At 37.4% G+C, this 16138-nt stretch overlaps 1 protein-coding gene across 3 annotated transcripts in view; it reads left to right on the top strand.

Annotated features, from left to right (window-relative positions):
- Positions 1–16138, top strand: part of PPP1R21 (protein phosphatase 1 regulatory subunit 21) — a 71713-nt gene that overhangs the window by 22385 nt on the left and 33190 nt on the right. For all 3 annotated transcript variants that reach the window (XR_014841978.1, XM_003125155.7, XM_085019345.1), the window contains exons 8-12: positions 1885–1937; positions 2409–2558; positions 5573–5674; positions 5764–5852; positions 8652–8788. Coding sequence is in view for 2 of the 3 variants with exons in the window: in XM_003125155.7 (XP_003125203.2) it covers positions 1885–1937; positions 2409–2558; positions 5573–5674; positions 5764–5852; positions 8652–8788 (531 nt within the window). In the remaining variant the exon portion in view is untranslated. The remainder of the gene's footprint in view (positions 1–1884; positions 1938–2408; positions 2559–5572; positions 5675–5763; positions 5853–8651; positions 8789–16138) is intronic.

Here is a 16138-nt window from a genome sequence, read left to right as displayed (position 1 = left end):
TAGCAGGGTTGTTTGGGAAAGCCTTTTGGAAGAAATGTGCTTTGAGCTGGGCCAGAATGCAGAAGCAGGTCAGAGACATGAGGGAGAACAGGAAGGGAATTGCATGGCGTGTGGTATGTAGAATAACAGTGCCATCAGGGCCTGGCAGCAGTAGTTAGTTAACTGGGACCGGAGTGGGGGGGATGTGGAGGGGAGGAATGGCAGGAAAGGCAGTAGGACAAGGTTTGGTGACTAGATTTGGAGTCTTTGAGAGGGCTAGTGACCTTTGAGAGAAGCTCTTCCGTGCAGAGTGGAGGTGGACACATAGCAGTCTGGGGAGCGTAGGAGATGTAGAAATGCAAAAAAGATAAAAATCTCTACTCTTAAAGAATTTATAGTCCAGTAGGAGAGAGATAAGATAGAGAAATATCTAAAATATAAGCTAAGTTATTCCATGAAGTACCTCTTCATGGATGCTGAGGAAACGGGCAGAGGCATGCTACTTTTTGAAGGAAAGGAGAGCTGAGCACTATAGCAGAGTAAAAGGAGAGGTTGTGTGCATGGGGGCCTTTCCTGTCATTGGCCCCCTCAGCTCTCCACGGCAATGCACAGAAGTCCAGCAACACCAGGTTAAACACCCTCTTCTCTGGCTTCCTGTCTCATTCCATTTCCCTGCTCCTCTCCACCCCAGTCCCTTCGGCATTACAGAGCACTCTGTGATTTCATTACTGTGTCTCTATCACACTTCCCATAACCTGGACTCCAAACCTTTTCCACTTTGAGCCCCCAACACCATTCCCCCTTGCTGCCTGGGCCCCATGGATGGGTGGCCTCCCCCTACAATGCCAAGAAGACCAGAGCCAAGGCACAAGGGGTTCTGGCAAGAACCCTTCATTCCAGAGTCTATGGCTTCACACAGCCTTTCCTCAGCGAACCTTCTCCCAGGCTCCTGGGAACTGCTCCTTCTGACACCCTCAGGACCCTCCTTCTTATACCTTCAAAATTACCTCATTAGAAAAAGAGTATCTGTTGCCGTGCGTTTATGCCCACAGTGACTTCACCCCCTTTACTCAGAGCATCCCTAATTCTCTGAGCACCCCTCCGCCATGCCCACAGCCCCAACACCTTGAATTAGGCCAGAAGAGGGCTGATAGGAGAATAGGTGTTAATGGACGGGAGACCAAGCTGGCAGTATGTAGCTGATTTAATAGAAACGGAGTCATAAGAGAATTGGATAAAAATGGCATAAGAACTTTCAGAGTCACCTTTGACACAGGGAAGGTTGGAGTGGCTGGAGAGTTGTGCAGGGATTCGTAAAGATGAAGGTCATTAAAATGTGGAGGTTGAGGAAGTGTGTGGCCAAGTTTTGGGAAGCCGTCAGAGTCAATGCCAGACTCCAGGGTAGACTTGAGAGGAGAATTGTGAAAAAGATGTGGAACCACCCAGAAAAATTAGTGTCGAGTCACTGGAATCAACAATGGCAGATGGCTTTTCCAATATTGTAGTGTCATGAAAACGCAGGCATTTTTGGATGGTTAGTGTGGCAGCTGTGTTCAGGGTTATTTTAACAGGAAGAATGACAGAAGATGGCAAGAATATTAGGAGCCTGTTAGAGTAAGCTTGATGGACCCTAAGGGAATTTTTGAAATGAGTTTTAGAAGCAGAAACACAGGTTGGTTTGTTTTTGTAGCTGAAAGTTTAAAAAAAAATTGGAAATATTACTTCATCTGAGAAACAACTGATTCTGTTTAAATTCTGTTATTCTCCTATATCATGTTTGTGACTTTGATCATCTTAAAATCTTGTATAAAGCTGATTTTGCTGCAGAGCATTTATTATTTCTCTGCTCAACTGTTTTTCCATAAGTGTAAACTGACTTAATGGACATCCGTTTTTATTTTGTAGAATATAGTCGGTATAATGCTCTGAACGTGCCGATCCACAATAGGAGACATCAGGTAAAGACAAAGTTTTTATTTCCAACAGTGTGTGTTAAACTTTTCAGAAACTCGAATTAGTTGTTTGGGCCTCTGTTTGGTGCATTTAACTTCTGCTTTCTTTTGCATACATTTTTTACAATTATGTAACTTGCTGTTTTTTGAATTTGTAAATACTGTAGATTTTTTTGCTGTCTCTCTTGTCCAAAAGCATTAGAACTGAATTGTGGGATGCACTGATTTTGTGAGTCGTGCCTTTCTTTTGGGTTGGTGGACTTAAAACAGTCTAAATTAAGTGGAAGAGGTATATTTGCCAAAACTGGCAGCTTTCTAATTTACTTAGATGGTTATATTAAAATCTAAGTGGGAGCAATGAATTTAAATTAAGGAATAATTATACTGGAATGCAAATGTTTTCTCCAAAAGCAGACTTAATAGTTGTTTGGGAATAACTCGATAGTTGACTTTAACTGTGTCCTTTTCATTTTAAAGCTGAGGATGCGGGATATTGCTGGGCAGGCCCTGGCTTTTGTTCAAGATCTTGTCAAGGCTCTTCTGAACTTTCACACCTATACAGAACAGAGGATTCAGATTTTTCCTATTGATTCTGCCATCGACACTATATCTCCATTGAATCAGAAGGTACATTTAACTCAGGATACCATTTGTCTGCCCTGGACAAACATGGAGACTTGTTATAAGTCATAGTATTTACCTTCCATGGCAAACACAGAGATTCTTAAGAAATGAAATAGTAAGGGAGTTGTTAAAAGACCTTAGTGCGAATGAATGGTGTGGGCATTAAGAGATATGTGGTCATCAAGGAGGGGAGATTGCTGTTGCTAGTATTTGGAAAGATTCTTTGGCAACTGGGCTTTGAAAAATGAGCATGAGTTTTGAGGTTAATAGACGCAAACTGTTACATTTAGAATGGGTGGACAGTGAGGTCCTGGTTTTATTTAGCACAGGCAGTTGTATCCAATCACTTGTGATGAAACATGATGAAAGATAATATGGGAAAGAGAGTGTAAATAGATGTATGACAGGGTCACTTTGCTGTACAGCAGAAATTGACAGAACAATGTAAATCAACTATAATAAAAAATTTTAAAAAAAGAAAGAAAAGAAAAATGAGCATGATTTGAATAGGAGAGAAGTGTTTCGGTATTTTTTTCCCCCACAAGAGGGTAAGAAGTGGGCAAAACCATGGAGTAGGAAAGTTTATGGAGTGTGGACGTGGTCACATCTCACCACTTCTGGCATGTTGTACTAGTCACACAGATCAACCCTGACGCATTGTGCCCGGGTATTTCTCAAAGCCAAGGACAGCAGGAGGTGCAGAGATCACTGGGGCCGTCTCAAAGGGAGGAAGTTGGGGGGCTTGCTTTAGATGTGCTCTGAGTGCCCCATAACGTGGTGGTCTGAACGGGGTCATGCTACTCTCTACTTACCTGATTTTTCTCCTCAGCTTTGCTGCTTTTTTGTGTGTCATGCAGTATTGAATAGTGCTTGTGTCCACTGATCTTGTAAGTGCCTGTTAGTATAGCAAAGGCTTAGAGTGATACCGGAGTCATATTTCTGCCACTTTCTGTATCCCCCAGGCAGTTTATTTAAGCTCTCTATGCATTTTGAAAATGGAGGATGTATTACCCAGTCATAGGTGTGTATGTTTGAGGTGTGTATAAATGAGATAATACTTGTACAACACTAAGAACAGAGCTTGGCACATGTAAGTACTCAGTAAAAGTTAGCTCTTCATCATCATGCTGCCTTGCACACAGGAGGCCCTCAGCAGGTGCTTGGTTTTCATCAATTTTCAGCTGACACCCCAGATCTTTTGAAGTTGATAAACATTAAACTTTGGGCCTTTGAAATGCTCTTTAATATCACTTTGGGAAAAAGCTTTCAGATGACCTGGGTAAGGAAAATGGAACTGCAGCATTTTAATGTAGTTTCATTTTATACTACCTATAATATAAAAACCATTTTCACCTACTGGTTCTTTGTCCATTATTTTATTTTAGCTTATTTCCATGTTATGCCCATGCAGTGAGAATCAAGTATGTTAATCTTAACAGAAACATTTCATTACTTAGAAGAATTCATGTTTTTTTTTTTTTTTTTTATATTTTACCTTTGGTGCTTTGGCCTCTGAAAGGCCCAATGTGATTTTCTTAATAAGCCTCTATTACTGAAGATTCAGAAAGCGTTTGTTGAAAGAGAACCAAAGTGATTGTTTAGACTTGTTCATAGACTCATATACTAGGTATTTATACCTTTGAGCTTAGGGTTCAACTTATTTTACAGCTCTAAAGATCACAGATCAGAGAGGTTGAGTTTCCCAGGGCCATGTATCTCAGTAGTTTGAGGCAGGGTCAGTTGAATCACATTTCTGCAAAATGAGATCTTATATTTCTATATTGAGAAATTGAAATTTGATCCATTATACAGTACTTAGAGAACTGAGGTATGTCACAAGTGAAGAATTGGCTTCTTGCTTCTAAATTGTCTAATTGCCTGGGGAATCTTTTTCTGAATTTATTCTCCATACTGGATTACTCCTTTGTAATTATTATAGTATCCATGACAGTTATAAAAGTTTTTGTAGTCTCATTTTGATGCTAATTATATTCCTGGAATTTACTAAGATTGAACATTGTGTACAGTAAAAATATGCTGTCCTCCAAAGCCTTGTTTTTCTTTTTCTTTTTGTCTTTTTGTCTTTTTAGGGCCACTCCAACGGCATATGGAATTTCCCAGGCTAGGGGTCAAATCACAGCTGCAGCTGATAGCCTATGCAACAGTCACAGCAATGTGGGATATGAGCAGTGTCTGTGATCTACACCACAGCTCACAACACTGGATTCTTAACCCACTGAGCAAGGCCAGGGATTGAACCCATGATCCTCAGGGTTTACTAGTCAGGTTCGTTACTGCTGAGCCACAACAGGAACTCCATCAAAAGTCTTGTTTCTGAAAAATGAGTTCTATAACACAAAAATCTGTGTCTTACAGTTTTGATTACCAAATCTTTTTTTTTTTTTTTCTTTTTTTTACCTGAGACCCCTGTGGAGAAGCAGTTGTTTAGGGAAGAAGGCCTGTTGATGCTCAGTTGTAAATAGTGAACCCTCCCCTTTTGCTCACATGCCTGGTTCTTAATTATGTCATCCTTTTTCTAGTTTGTCCTTTTGCAATTGAATGGGGACTTGGAGATAGTGTCTGGGATTGTTAGAGGGGAGCTCTGTATAAAAGCTAAATTTCCCCAAAAAAGTTAGCAAAAGAATTCAGATTTATAACTCAGTGGGTCCATTTACAAATACATACACTATATATATAATTTTTTTTCTCGGTGTTTTTTTTAGGGCTGCATCTGCGGCACATGGAAGTTCCCAGGTTAGGGGTTGAATTGGAGCTGTAGCTGCTGGCCTACACCACAGCCATAGCAACACGGGATCCAAGCTGCATCTGCAACCTACACTGCAGCTGACATCAACGCGGGATCCTCAGCCCACTGAGTAAGGCCAGGGATTGAACCTGTGTCCTCCTGGTTACTAGTTGGGTTCGTTACCACTGAGCCACATAGGGAACACCTACAAATATTTTGATAGTGTTTATTTTCCAGAAATTTAACTCACTCTTCTTTTCCTTCTGTTTAGTTCTCACAGTATCTTCATGAAAATGCGTCCTATGTCCGCCCTCTTGAGGAAGGAATGCTTCATTTATTTGAAAGTATCACGGAGGATACTGTGACTGTCCTGGTAATCTTCTTCTATGTTTTACCTCTGGAAGTGGAAACTCTTCTTTTTCAAATGACACTATTAACCTTGAAATTGTTTTTCTCTTCCAGGAGACAACTGTGAAATTGAAAACTTTTTCAGAGCATTTAACCTCTTACATATGTTTTCTTAGGAAGATTCTTCCATATCAGTTAAAAAGGTACTTACTCCTCCAGGCCAGGGAGCTTGGGGAATTGTGAGGTGTCATCTGAGCAGTGCAGAAGTTAATAAAGCAGTCATGTGCTTCTTGTGATCTACTTGACCTTTCTGCACCACAGCCAATGGGGACTTTTGTGAAGAAGGAACAAAATCATGGCTTGAGCAGCACAGGCTTATAGTTAAGAAAATTGAACTGTAGTTTGTTGGCTAATGTTTTCTCAGTAATTTTGCACTGTGATTACTGCTATAAACACATAATGGAGAATGAACCAGTATTTTTATTGATTGTGAATGACACATTTATTGAAAGATTTCAATTTGGGGTTTTTATTATCTTTTTACTATAAACATCTAGATGGGGGTTATAATAGCCTTTATAGTGAATCTGTAATCCTTAGGTTTCTCTGAAATAATATATCATTGTTTTTATTATTGGTGATTCATTTACGTTATAAAGTAAAAACTTCATTTACATACTCCAGCCCTCATAGGATATGTCATTTAGTAACATTAAATATTCCATCTTAAGTATTTCTGGAAAGACAAGAGGAAACTTTTTGTAACTGGAAATTTGAGAATATTGCTTGTACATTTTGATACTTTTAGTCTAAAACCAGGTCTCCAAGCCTTCTAGTTCATTTAAATCATTTTATCCTAAGATTTAGTCTTTAAAGAATGGGGAATTCCCTGGTGGATAAGTGGTTAAGGACTCAATGTTGTCATTGCTGTGGCTTGATTTACTGCTATGGCTTGGGTTTGATCCCTGGCCTGAGAACTTCTGTATGCCACAGGCCTGGCCAAAAAAAAAAAAAAAAAAAAAAAAAAAATACAACTGGAACATAAAGAGGAATAAAAACATATATGTATTATAGTATATTGCAAAATAAGGCTTAGGAACTATGTAGGTGAGTAACTTAGAGATATTGAAAATATTCAAGTAATTATAATTTTAAGTCCTTATCACATAAAAGTAGTAAGTTTTAGCTTTTCGAAAATATGAAATTTTATTATTAAAAATTAATGTGTTAAGAGCTATCTTATTACCTAATGCCAACCTAATGAAATATTTTAGTAACTGAATTCTATGATTTGTGCATATGACAACATTTAGAGATTAGGGAATTATGACTTAAACTAATAATTATAAATTACAGTTTCATTTAGATCCTTAAATGGGACTTTCTGTGTGGCTTGCAGCATAACTACGCGGTGTTGCTTCTGCAGTGGCTGTGGCTTGACCCCCAGATCCTTAAATGTTTTTAGTTCAGTATCATTAAAGTTTTTTTGAAAGTTGACTCTAGAGATTTAACATTAAATTGAATATACTTTATTGGTTTGGCCTATGTTAAAAAGAACCTATTTAAGAGCCATTGCAAAAGTGGTATTTACTACTTGAACCAGTTACATTTACATTTTTATTTTATCTTAATTTATTTTTCACTGTTACATTTTTATTTTCATCTTTTTGAGGGCCGCACCCATTACATATGGAAATTCCCAGGCAAGGGGTCAAATCAGAACTGCAGCTGCTGGCCTGAACTACAGCCATGGCAATGTAGGATCTGAGCTGTGTCTGTGACCTATACCACATCTCATGGCAACACCAGATACTTAACCCACTGAGCAGGGCCAGTGATCAAACCCACTTCCTCACAGATACTAGTTGGGTTCGTTACTGCTAAGCCACAACAGGTACTCCATTATTACATTTTTAGAAACACTGGATAAGGTCCTTTCTTGATCTAAGATTCCTATTCTCAGAATGTTCTGTCCGATATGCTTTCAGCCCTACCTTATCAGGTATTTATGTTTTTAGGCAATTTTTTGGTCATTGGTTTAAATATCACTTTAGTTGTCAAGATGACATGTTCATTAGTAGTAAGTGAGCTTACTGTTGAATGAAGCTATCTGCTGTAAATGAATAGAAGGGGAGAAGTGGCAAGGTCAAGGGAATGGACATAATTATTATTCTTGTGCTAATAACTTTTCTAGCTTTGTGTGAAAAGCATTTTACTTGATTACCTACACTATTTTTTTTTTTTTTTGTCTTCCGTCTTTTTAGGGCCGCACCTGTGGCATGTGGAGGTTCCCAAGCTGGGGGGCTAATTGGAGCTATAGCTGCCAACCTACACCACAGCCACAGCAATGCCAGATCTGAGCCGCATCTGTGATCCACTACAGCTCAACACTGGATCCTTAACCCACTGAGCGAGGCCAGGGATCGAACCTGCAACCTTATGGTTCGTTTCAACTGCAGCATGATGGGAACTCCTACCTACATTTTAAACAGACGCTATTGAGTCTATGTAGTTTTTTTTAACCTTATAATTTCTTCCAAGTACCACTTAAAATTGAAAATGATAAAATGTATTTTATGAATGTTAAGCGTTTACTGTTATATTGAGCCTATAGATTTTTTTCCTCTGACTTTTGAAACTACATACACTGAAAAAGTTTCTTTAACGATTCTCTCTTCTAGTTCCTATTTAATTTATTCTCTTTAGAAATTCAGTGTGTGAAATATTTTTTTCTTGAAAAACACTTTTAAGGATACATTTTTGTGCTACTCTCAGAGTAGAAGGCACCTGCCTTTATCTTTTCTTCCAGTTTAGTTGTCTCTTGCTGCATTGGCATTTGTAGCATGCAGGTGTATGTATTAGAGTATAAAAAAATGGAGTCACATTCCTTTTTTAAATAAATTCTCTTCTTGAATGTAGATGTTTGAGAATTTAGATGGTTTACTACAGCTAATTGAAAATCATTCAGGATGCTCACTTTTATAAAATCTGCTCATTCCTAGTTTAGAAGAAGAATGTGAAGCTTCCCTTTGCACGTCTGCATTACGAGCCAGGAATCTAGAGCTGTCTCAGGACATGAAAAAGATGACAGCTGTGTTTGAGAAGCTGCAGACTTATATTGGCCTTCTTGCCTTGCCAAGTAAGTGTGTTTGTTGCTCACAGTTTAACTTGAAGAACTTCGAGAACAAGAAGCTGGAAAAGGGAGGTGGTTTGGCATGTTTGAGTGAGAAGAGCCTAGGATCTGGGGTCAGAAAAACTTGAATTCACATCTCCAGCCCCTTGTACATTTGTGGCTTCAGGCAAATAGCTTTACTTCTCTGCTCGTGTATTCCCATTTATAAAATAGAGGTAAATGCGATTATTAAGTTAAATTAAGAATGCGCAATATTGGACATTGCATACATTAAATCTCTTTCTCAACTTCCCCTTTTTTAATTGGAGAGGGAGTGAAGCATAAGAATTTGTAGCAACTTTGCAACAAGTAGTATAGGGGAGGTTTAACAGTAAAAATCCTATTTGTTTGCCTTTGGTTTACTTTGAAAAGAGTATTTTCAGGTCATTGAATGGACCTCGATTTAAATGATGTTTTTAAGAAAGCTATGATTTTCCTCATAGTGGTTTGTTTGGTTTTTGTAACAGTTACAATGTAATATAATTTACCATATAGTTTACCTATTTCAAGTGTATAGTGTAATCACAGATATATGCAACCAATGCTATATCAATTTTAGAGTATTTTCATTACCTTGAAATGAAACCCTGTCTACTTTAGCTCTCACCCCTTTACGTCCCTCCCTAGTACCAAGCAACCACTAATCTACTTTCAGTCTATAGATTTGCTTATTCTGAACATTTCAAATAAATGGGATCATATAATATGTGGTCCTTTGTGACTGTTTTTTTTTTTCAGTTGGCATGATATTTTTAAGAATGATCCAAGTTGTAGCATGTGTCAGTATTTCCTTTCTTTTCATTGCTGACTAATAGTCCATTGTATGGATGTATCACATTTATTTACCCATCAGTTGATGGACATTTTGATTGTTTCCACCTTTTGGCTGTTATGAATAATGATGCTATAGATATTTGTGAACAAGTGTTTGAATAGATATATCTTTTTTTTTGCCTTTTAGGGCTGTGCCCCGGCATATGGACATTCCCAGGCTAGAGGTCAAATTGAAGCTGTAGCTGCTGGCCTATGCCACAGCTACAGCAATGTGGGATTCGAGCAGCGTCTGTGACCTACGCCACAGCTCATGGCAATGACAGATCCTTAACCCACTGAGCAAGGCCAGCAAACGCGTGTCCCCATGGATACTAGTCAGGTTCATTACCACTGAACCATGACAGGAACTCCCTGGATAGATATATCTTTGCATTTCTCTTGGGTGTATACCTAGGATTGGAATTGCTGAGTCATATGGTATGTTTAACTGTTTGAGAAATTGCTGGATTATTTTCCAAGGCATCTGTACCATTTTATATTTCTGCTAGCAGTGTATGATAGCTCCAGTTTCTCCACAACCTCAATGATGCTTGTTATTACGTGACTTCTAAAAAAGTTTCTCCTTTTTTAAAATTGAAGTATAGTTGATTTATAATACTGTGTTAGTTTCGGGTATACTGCACACATATATATAACATACATGTATGTGTGTGTGTGTGTATATATATAGATCCTTTAAAAAAATTCTTGGGAATTCCCTTGTGACACAGAGAGTTAAGGAACCAGCATTGTTACTGCTGTGGCTCAGGTTGCTGCTGTGGCACAGGTTCCAAACTTGGTCCAGGAACTTCCACATGCCCCTAGTGAGGCCCAAAAAAATTCTTTTTCATTATAGGTTTTTATAAGATACTGAATATAGTTCTATGATATACAGTAAATCCTTGTTGTTTACCTCTTTTATATATGGTAATGTGTATCTGTTAATTCCATACTCCTAATTTATCCCTCCCTCCCAACTCTGTTTGATAACCATAAGTTTGTTTTCTGTTTGTAAGTCTGTTTCTGTTCTGTAAATAAGTTCATTTATATTGTTTTGTAGATTCCACATGTAAGTGATATCATATATTTGTCCTTCTCTGTCTGATTTACTTCACTCAGTGTGGTAATATCTAGGTCCATCCATATTTCTGCAGTGACATTATTTCATTCTGAGTAATATTTCACTGCACATATATCACATCTGATATATGTTATGTATAATATATATATATAATATTATATCCTCTTTATCTGTTCATCTGTTGATGGACATTTAAGTTGCTTCCATGTCTTGGCTACTGTAAATAGTGTCACTGTGAATATTGGGGTGAATGCATCTTTTTTCAATTAGTTTTCATCTTTTGTGGATATATCCTTAGGAGTGGGATTGCTGCATTATATGATAGTTTTATTTTTATTTTTTTTAAGGAATCCCCATAATGTTTTCCATAGTGGCTGCAGCAATCTACATTCCTACCAGCAGTATGGGAGGGTACTCTTTTCTCTACATCCTCTGTAACATTTGTTATTTGTAGATGATGGCTATTCTGACTGGTGTGAGGTGGTGCCTCATTGTAGTTTTGATTTGCATTTCTCTGAGAATTAGTGATGTGGATCATTTTCCATGTAGCTGTTGGCCATCTGTATATCTTTGGAAAAATGTATATTCAGTCTTGTGCCCATTTTTTGACTGGGTTGTTTGTTTTTTTGATATCGAGTTGTATGAGCTGTTTGTATATTTTGGAAACTAAGCCCTTGTTGGTCTTATCATTTGCAATATTTTCTCCCAGTCTTCAGGTTGCCTTTTCATTTAGTTTATGGTTTCCTTTGCTGTACAAAAGCTTATAAATTGATTAGCTTATAAGTTTGCATTTGTTTATTTCTATTGCCTTGGGAAATTGATCTAAGAAAATATTACCATGGATTTATGTCAGAGAATGCTTTGCCTGTGTTCTCTTCTAGGAATTTTATGGTGTCGGGTCTTATATTTAAGTTTTTAAATCATTTTAAGTTTATTTTGTATGGTGTGAGGGAGTGTTCTAACTTCATTGATTTACATGCAGCCATCCTGCTTTCCTAACACCACTGGCCAAAGGAACCATCTTTTCTCCACTGTATATTCTTGCCTCCTTTGTTGAAGATTAATTGACCATAGGTGTCTTGGTTTATTTCTGGGCTCTCTCCTGTTGTATTGATTTACATGTCTTTTTTTGTGCAATAGCATATCTTTTGTTTTGTTTTGTTTTGTTTTTGGCCACCTCAGAGCATATAGAGTTCCCAGGCCAGAGATCAGATCTGAGCCGCAGTTTCACTCTAAGCCACAGCTACGGCAAAGCTGGATCCTAAACCCACTGGGCTGGGCCCTGCACCTGTGTCCCAGCACTTCCAAGATGCCGCCGATCCCACTGCACCATGGTTGGAACTCCACCACGCTGTTTTGATTACAGTAGCTTTTTAGTATTGTCTGAGACCTGGAAGGGCCATGCCTCTACCTTTGTTCTTTTTCCTCAGGGTGGTTTTTGACAATTCTGGGTCTTTTGTGGTTCCATATAAATTTTATGATTATTTATTCTAGTTCTATGGAAAATATCATAGATAATTTGATAGGGATCACATGAAATCTATAAATTGCTTTGTGTAATATGACCATTTTTACAATATTAATTCTTCCAATCCTGGTTCATGGTATATCTTTCCATTTCCTTCAATCATCTTTGATTTTCCTTATCAATGTTTTTTAGTTCTTAGCATATAGTTCTTTCACCTCCTTGGTTCACTTTATTTCTTAGGATTTTGTTTTGATGCTGTTTTAATCAGGATTGGTTTTTTAACTTTCTGATATTTCATTGTTAGTGTAAAGAAATACAACAGATTTCTATATATTAATCTTATATTCTGTTACCTCAGTGAATTCATTTACAAGTCCTAATAGTTTTTGTGTGGAATCTTTAGGGTTTTTTAAATAGGGTATTATGTCATCTGCATATGATGACAATTTTACTTCTTCATTTCCAATTTGGGTACATTTTGTTTCTTTTTCTTGTCTGATTGCTGTGGCTAGGACTTCCAGTACTATGTTGACTAGAAGTGATTAGAGTGGGGATTCTTGTCTTGTTCCACAGTTTAGTGAGAAGGCTTTCATGTTGGCTGTGATAAATGACTTTTATTATATTGAGATATACCTACTTTGGTGAGTTTTTATCATGAATGGATGTTGAATTTTATCAGATACTTTTTCTGAATTTATTGAGATGATCATGTGGTTTTTGTCTTTTCTTTTGTTGATTTAGGATATCCCATTGATTGATTTGCATATGTTTAACCATCCTTTTGATCCTGGAATGAATCCAGCTTGATCATGGTATATGATCCTTTTTAATGTGTTGTTGGGTTTGGTTTGCTAATATTTTGTTGAGGATTTTTGAATTTATAGCCATAAAAGATATTGGCCTATAATTTTCTTTTTCGGTATGTCTTTGTCTAGTTTTGTCATCAGGGTGATAGTGGCTTCATAAAATGACTTTGAAAGTGTTTCATCTTCAGTCTTTTCGAAGAGTTTGAGAAAGATAGGTATAAGTTCTTTGTATGTTTGGTACAACAAACATTCCCCAGTGAAGACATCTAGTCCTGGACTTTTGCTTGCAGAGAGTGTTTTGTTTTGTTTTTTAATTCCGATTCTGAAACTTCTAGTGATTGATCTGTTCAAATTATCTGTTGCTTCTTGACTCAATTTTGGCAGGCTGTATGTTTCTAGAAACTTGTCCATTTCTTCTAGATTTTCATTTTGTTGTCATATAACATCATAATATTTTCTTACGATTTTTTTATATTTTTGCAATGTTGTTATTTCATCTCTTTCATTTCTTATTTTGTTTATTTGGGTTTTCTCTTTTTTCTTCTTATTGAACCTGGCTGGTGATTTGTCAGTTTTATTTATCCTTTAAAAAAACCAGCCCTTGGTTTTGTTTGTTTATTTATTTATTTATTTATTTAAATTCCAGAGTTCCTGTTGTGTCTCACTGGTTAATGAATCTGACTAGCATCCATGAGGGCGCAGGTTCAATCCTTGGCCTCTGTCAGTGGGTTAAGGGTCCAGCATTGCCGTGAGCTGTGGTGTAGGTTGCAGAAGTGGCTCAGATCCTGCATTGCTGTGGCTGTGGTATAGGCCAGCAGCTGCAGCTCTGATTGGACCCCTAGTCCGGGAACCTCCATATACTGCAGGTGTGGCCCTAAAAAGCAAAAAAAAAAAAAAAAAAAAAAAAAAAACTGTTTTATTTATTTCTGCTCTGGTCTTTATTATTTCCTTCCTTCTAATTTTAGGTTTTTGTTCTTTTTCTCATACTTTTAGGTGGTAAATTACATTGTTGTTTGAAGATTTCTTGTTTTTGAGGAAGGCCTGTATTGCTATGAACTTTTTTCTTAGGACTGCTTTTGCTGCATTCCATAGGCTTTGTATGGTTATGTTTTTATTATCATTTAAATTAAGGTATTTTTATTTTTTAATTTTTTAATTTTTTTTTTTTTTTTTTTTGCTTTTTATGGCCACACCCACAGCATGTGGAAGTTCCCAGGCTAGGGGTTGAAAGCAGAGTTACAGCTGTTAGCCTATGCAGGATCCGAGCTGCATCTGCAGCCTACACCACAGCTCACAGCAACACCAGATCCTTAACCCACTGAGCGAGGCCAGGGGTTGAACCTCCGTCCTCATAGATAGTAGTTGGGTTCTTTACTTCTGAGCCACAACAGAAACTCCATGAAGTATTTTTAAATTTCCTCTTTGACTTCATTGTTGACCAGTTTATTTTTTTAGTAGCATATTTTTTAGCTCCATGTAGTTGTTTTTGTCTCATTTCTCTTACTGTGGTTGATTTCTAGTTTCATGCTATTGTGGTCTGAAAAGATGCTTGAAATAATTTCTGTCCTCTTAAATTTGTTTAGGTTTGTTTTGTGTCCTTGTATGTAATCTATTCCATTGTAGAAACTGTTCCATGTGCGCATGAAAAGAATGTATATTCTGGAGTTCCTTTTGTGGCTCACCAGTAATGAACCTGACTATTATCCATGAGGATGCAAGTTCAATCCCTGGCCTTGCTCAGTGGGCTAAGGACCCTGTGTTTCTGTGGGCTGTGGTGTAGTTCACAGATGCTGCTCAGATCCCGTGTTGCTGTGGTTGTGGCGTAGGCCAGCAGGTGCAGCTCTGATTCAACCCCTAGATTCAACCCATAGACCTCCACATGCCTGAAGGTGTGGTCCTAAAAAAAAAAAAAAAAAGAAAGAAAGAAAAGGAATATCTTTTTTTTTTTTTGATGTGGTGTCCTATAGCTATCAATTAAGTCTAACCATTCTATTGCATCATTTAGAATCTCTGTTGCCTCATTGATTTTCTGTCTAGAAGATCTGTCCATTGATTTCACTAGGGTGTTAAAGTCTCCTACTATTATTGTATTCCCATCAGTTTCTCTCTTTATGTCTGTTTTAGTATTTGTTTTATGTATTGAGGTGCTCCTATATTGAGTGCATATATGTTAATGAGTGTAATATCCTTTTCTTATATTGATCCTTTTTTTTTTTTTTTTTACCATTATGTAGTGTCTTTTGTCTTTCTTTACAGCCTTTGTTTTAAAATCCATTTTGTCTGACATGAGTATTGCTACCCCCATTTTCTTGTCATTTCCACCTGCATGAAAATATCTTTTTTCGTGTTTTTCACCATAAACTAAGTTTCTTTTAGGCAACAAATTGTAGGTTCTTGTTTTATTATTCAGTTTGCCACTCTGTGTCTTTTGATGGGAGCATTTAGTGCATTGATAAGTATGTATTTATTGCCATTTTAAGCCTTGCTTTTCAATTGATTTTGTATTTCTTCTTTTTGTTTTTGCTTTTGTGGTTTGACGGTTTTCTTTTGTATATGCTTGAGTTCCTTTCTTTTTGGTTTTGTGAATCTATTTTATGTTTTTGATTTGTGGTTTACCCTGGTTTTCAAGTATGTTCACCCATAACTGCATTCTTTAGACTGGTAGTCATATAAGCTCAAACACATTCTAAAAGATCTACATCTTCTTACTCCCTTCCCCCACCTTTTCTGATTTTGATGTCCTATTTTATATCTTCATCTTTATCCTTTTGCTGTTCATTGTGGTTATAATTGCTTTCATAGATTTTTTTAATTGTTTTTTAATCTATATACATGCTTATTTAAGTAATCTTCGGTCTTTTTATATATTTGCCCTTCTTATTGTAGTTTTTCCCTTTCCTGTAGATTCTTGCTGCTTTTCTTTTCTCTCTCTCTCTCTCTCTCTTTTTTTTTTTTTTTGGTTTTTGGGGCTGCACCTACAGCATATGGAAGTTCCCAGGCTGGGGATCAGACTTGGAGCTACAGCTGCCAGCCTACACCACAGCCATAGCAACTCAGGATCTGAGCTGCATCTTCAACCTACACCACAGCTCACAGCAACACTGGATCCTTAACCCACTGAGAGAGGCTAGGGATCAAACCCACATCCT

The sequence above is a fragment of the Sus scrofa genome, chromosome 3 (genome assembly GCF_054392235.1).
Source record: "Sus scrofa isolate SSC_HxYL_T2T_F1_AM1 chromosome 3, Sscrofa_HxYL_maternal_Yorkshire_Landrace_v2.0, whole genome shotgun sequence".
NCBI lineage: Eukaryota > Metazoa > Chordata > Mammalia > Artiodactyla > Suidae > Sus > Sus scrofa.
This window is presented reverse-complemented; position numbering and strand designations above follow the sequence as displayed.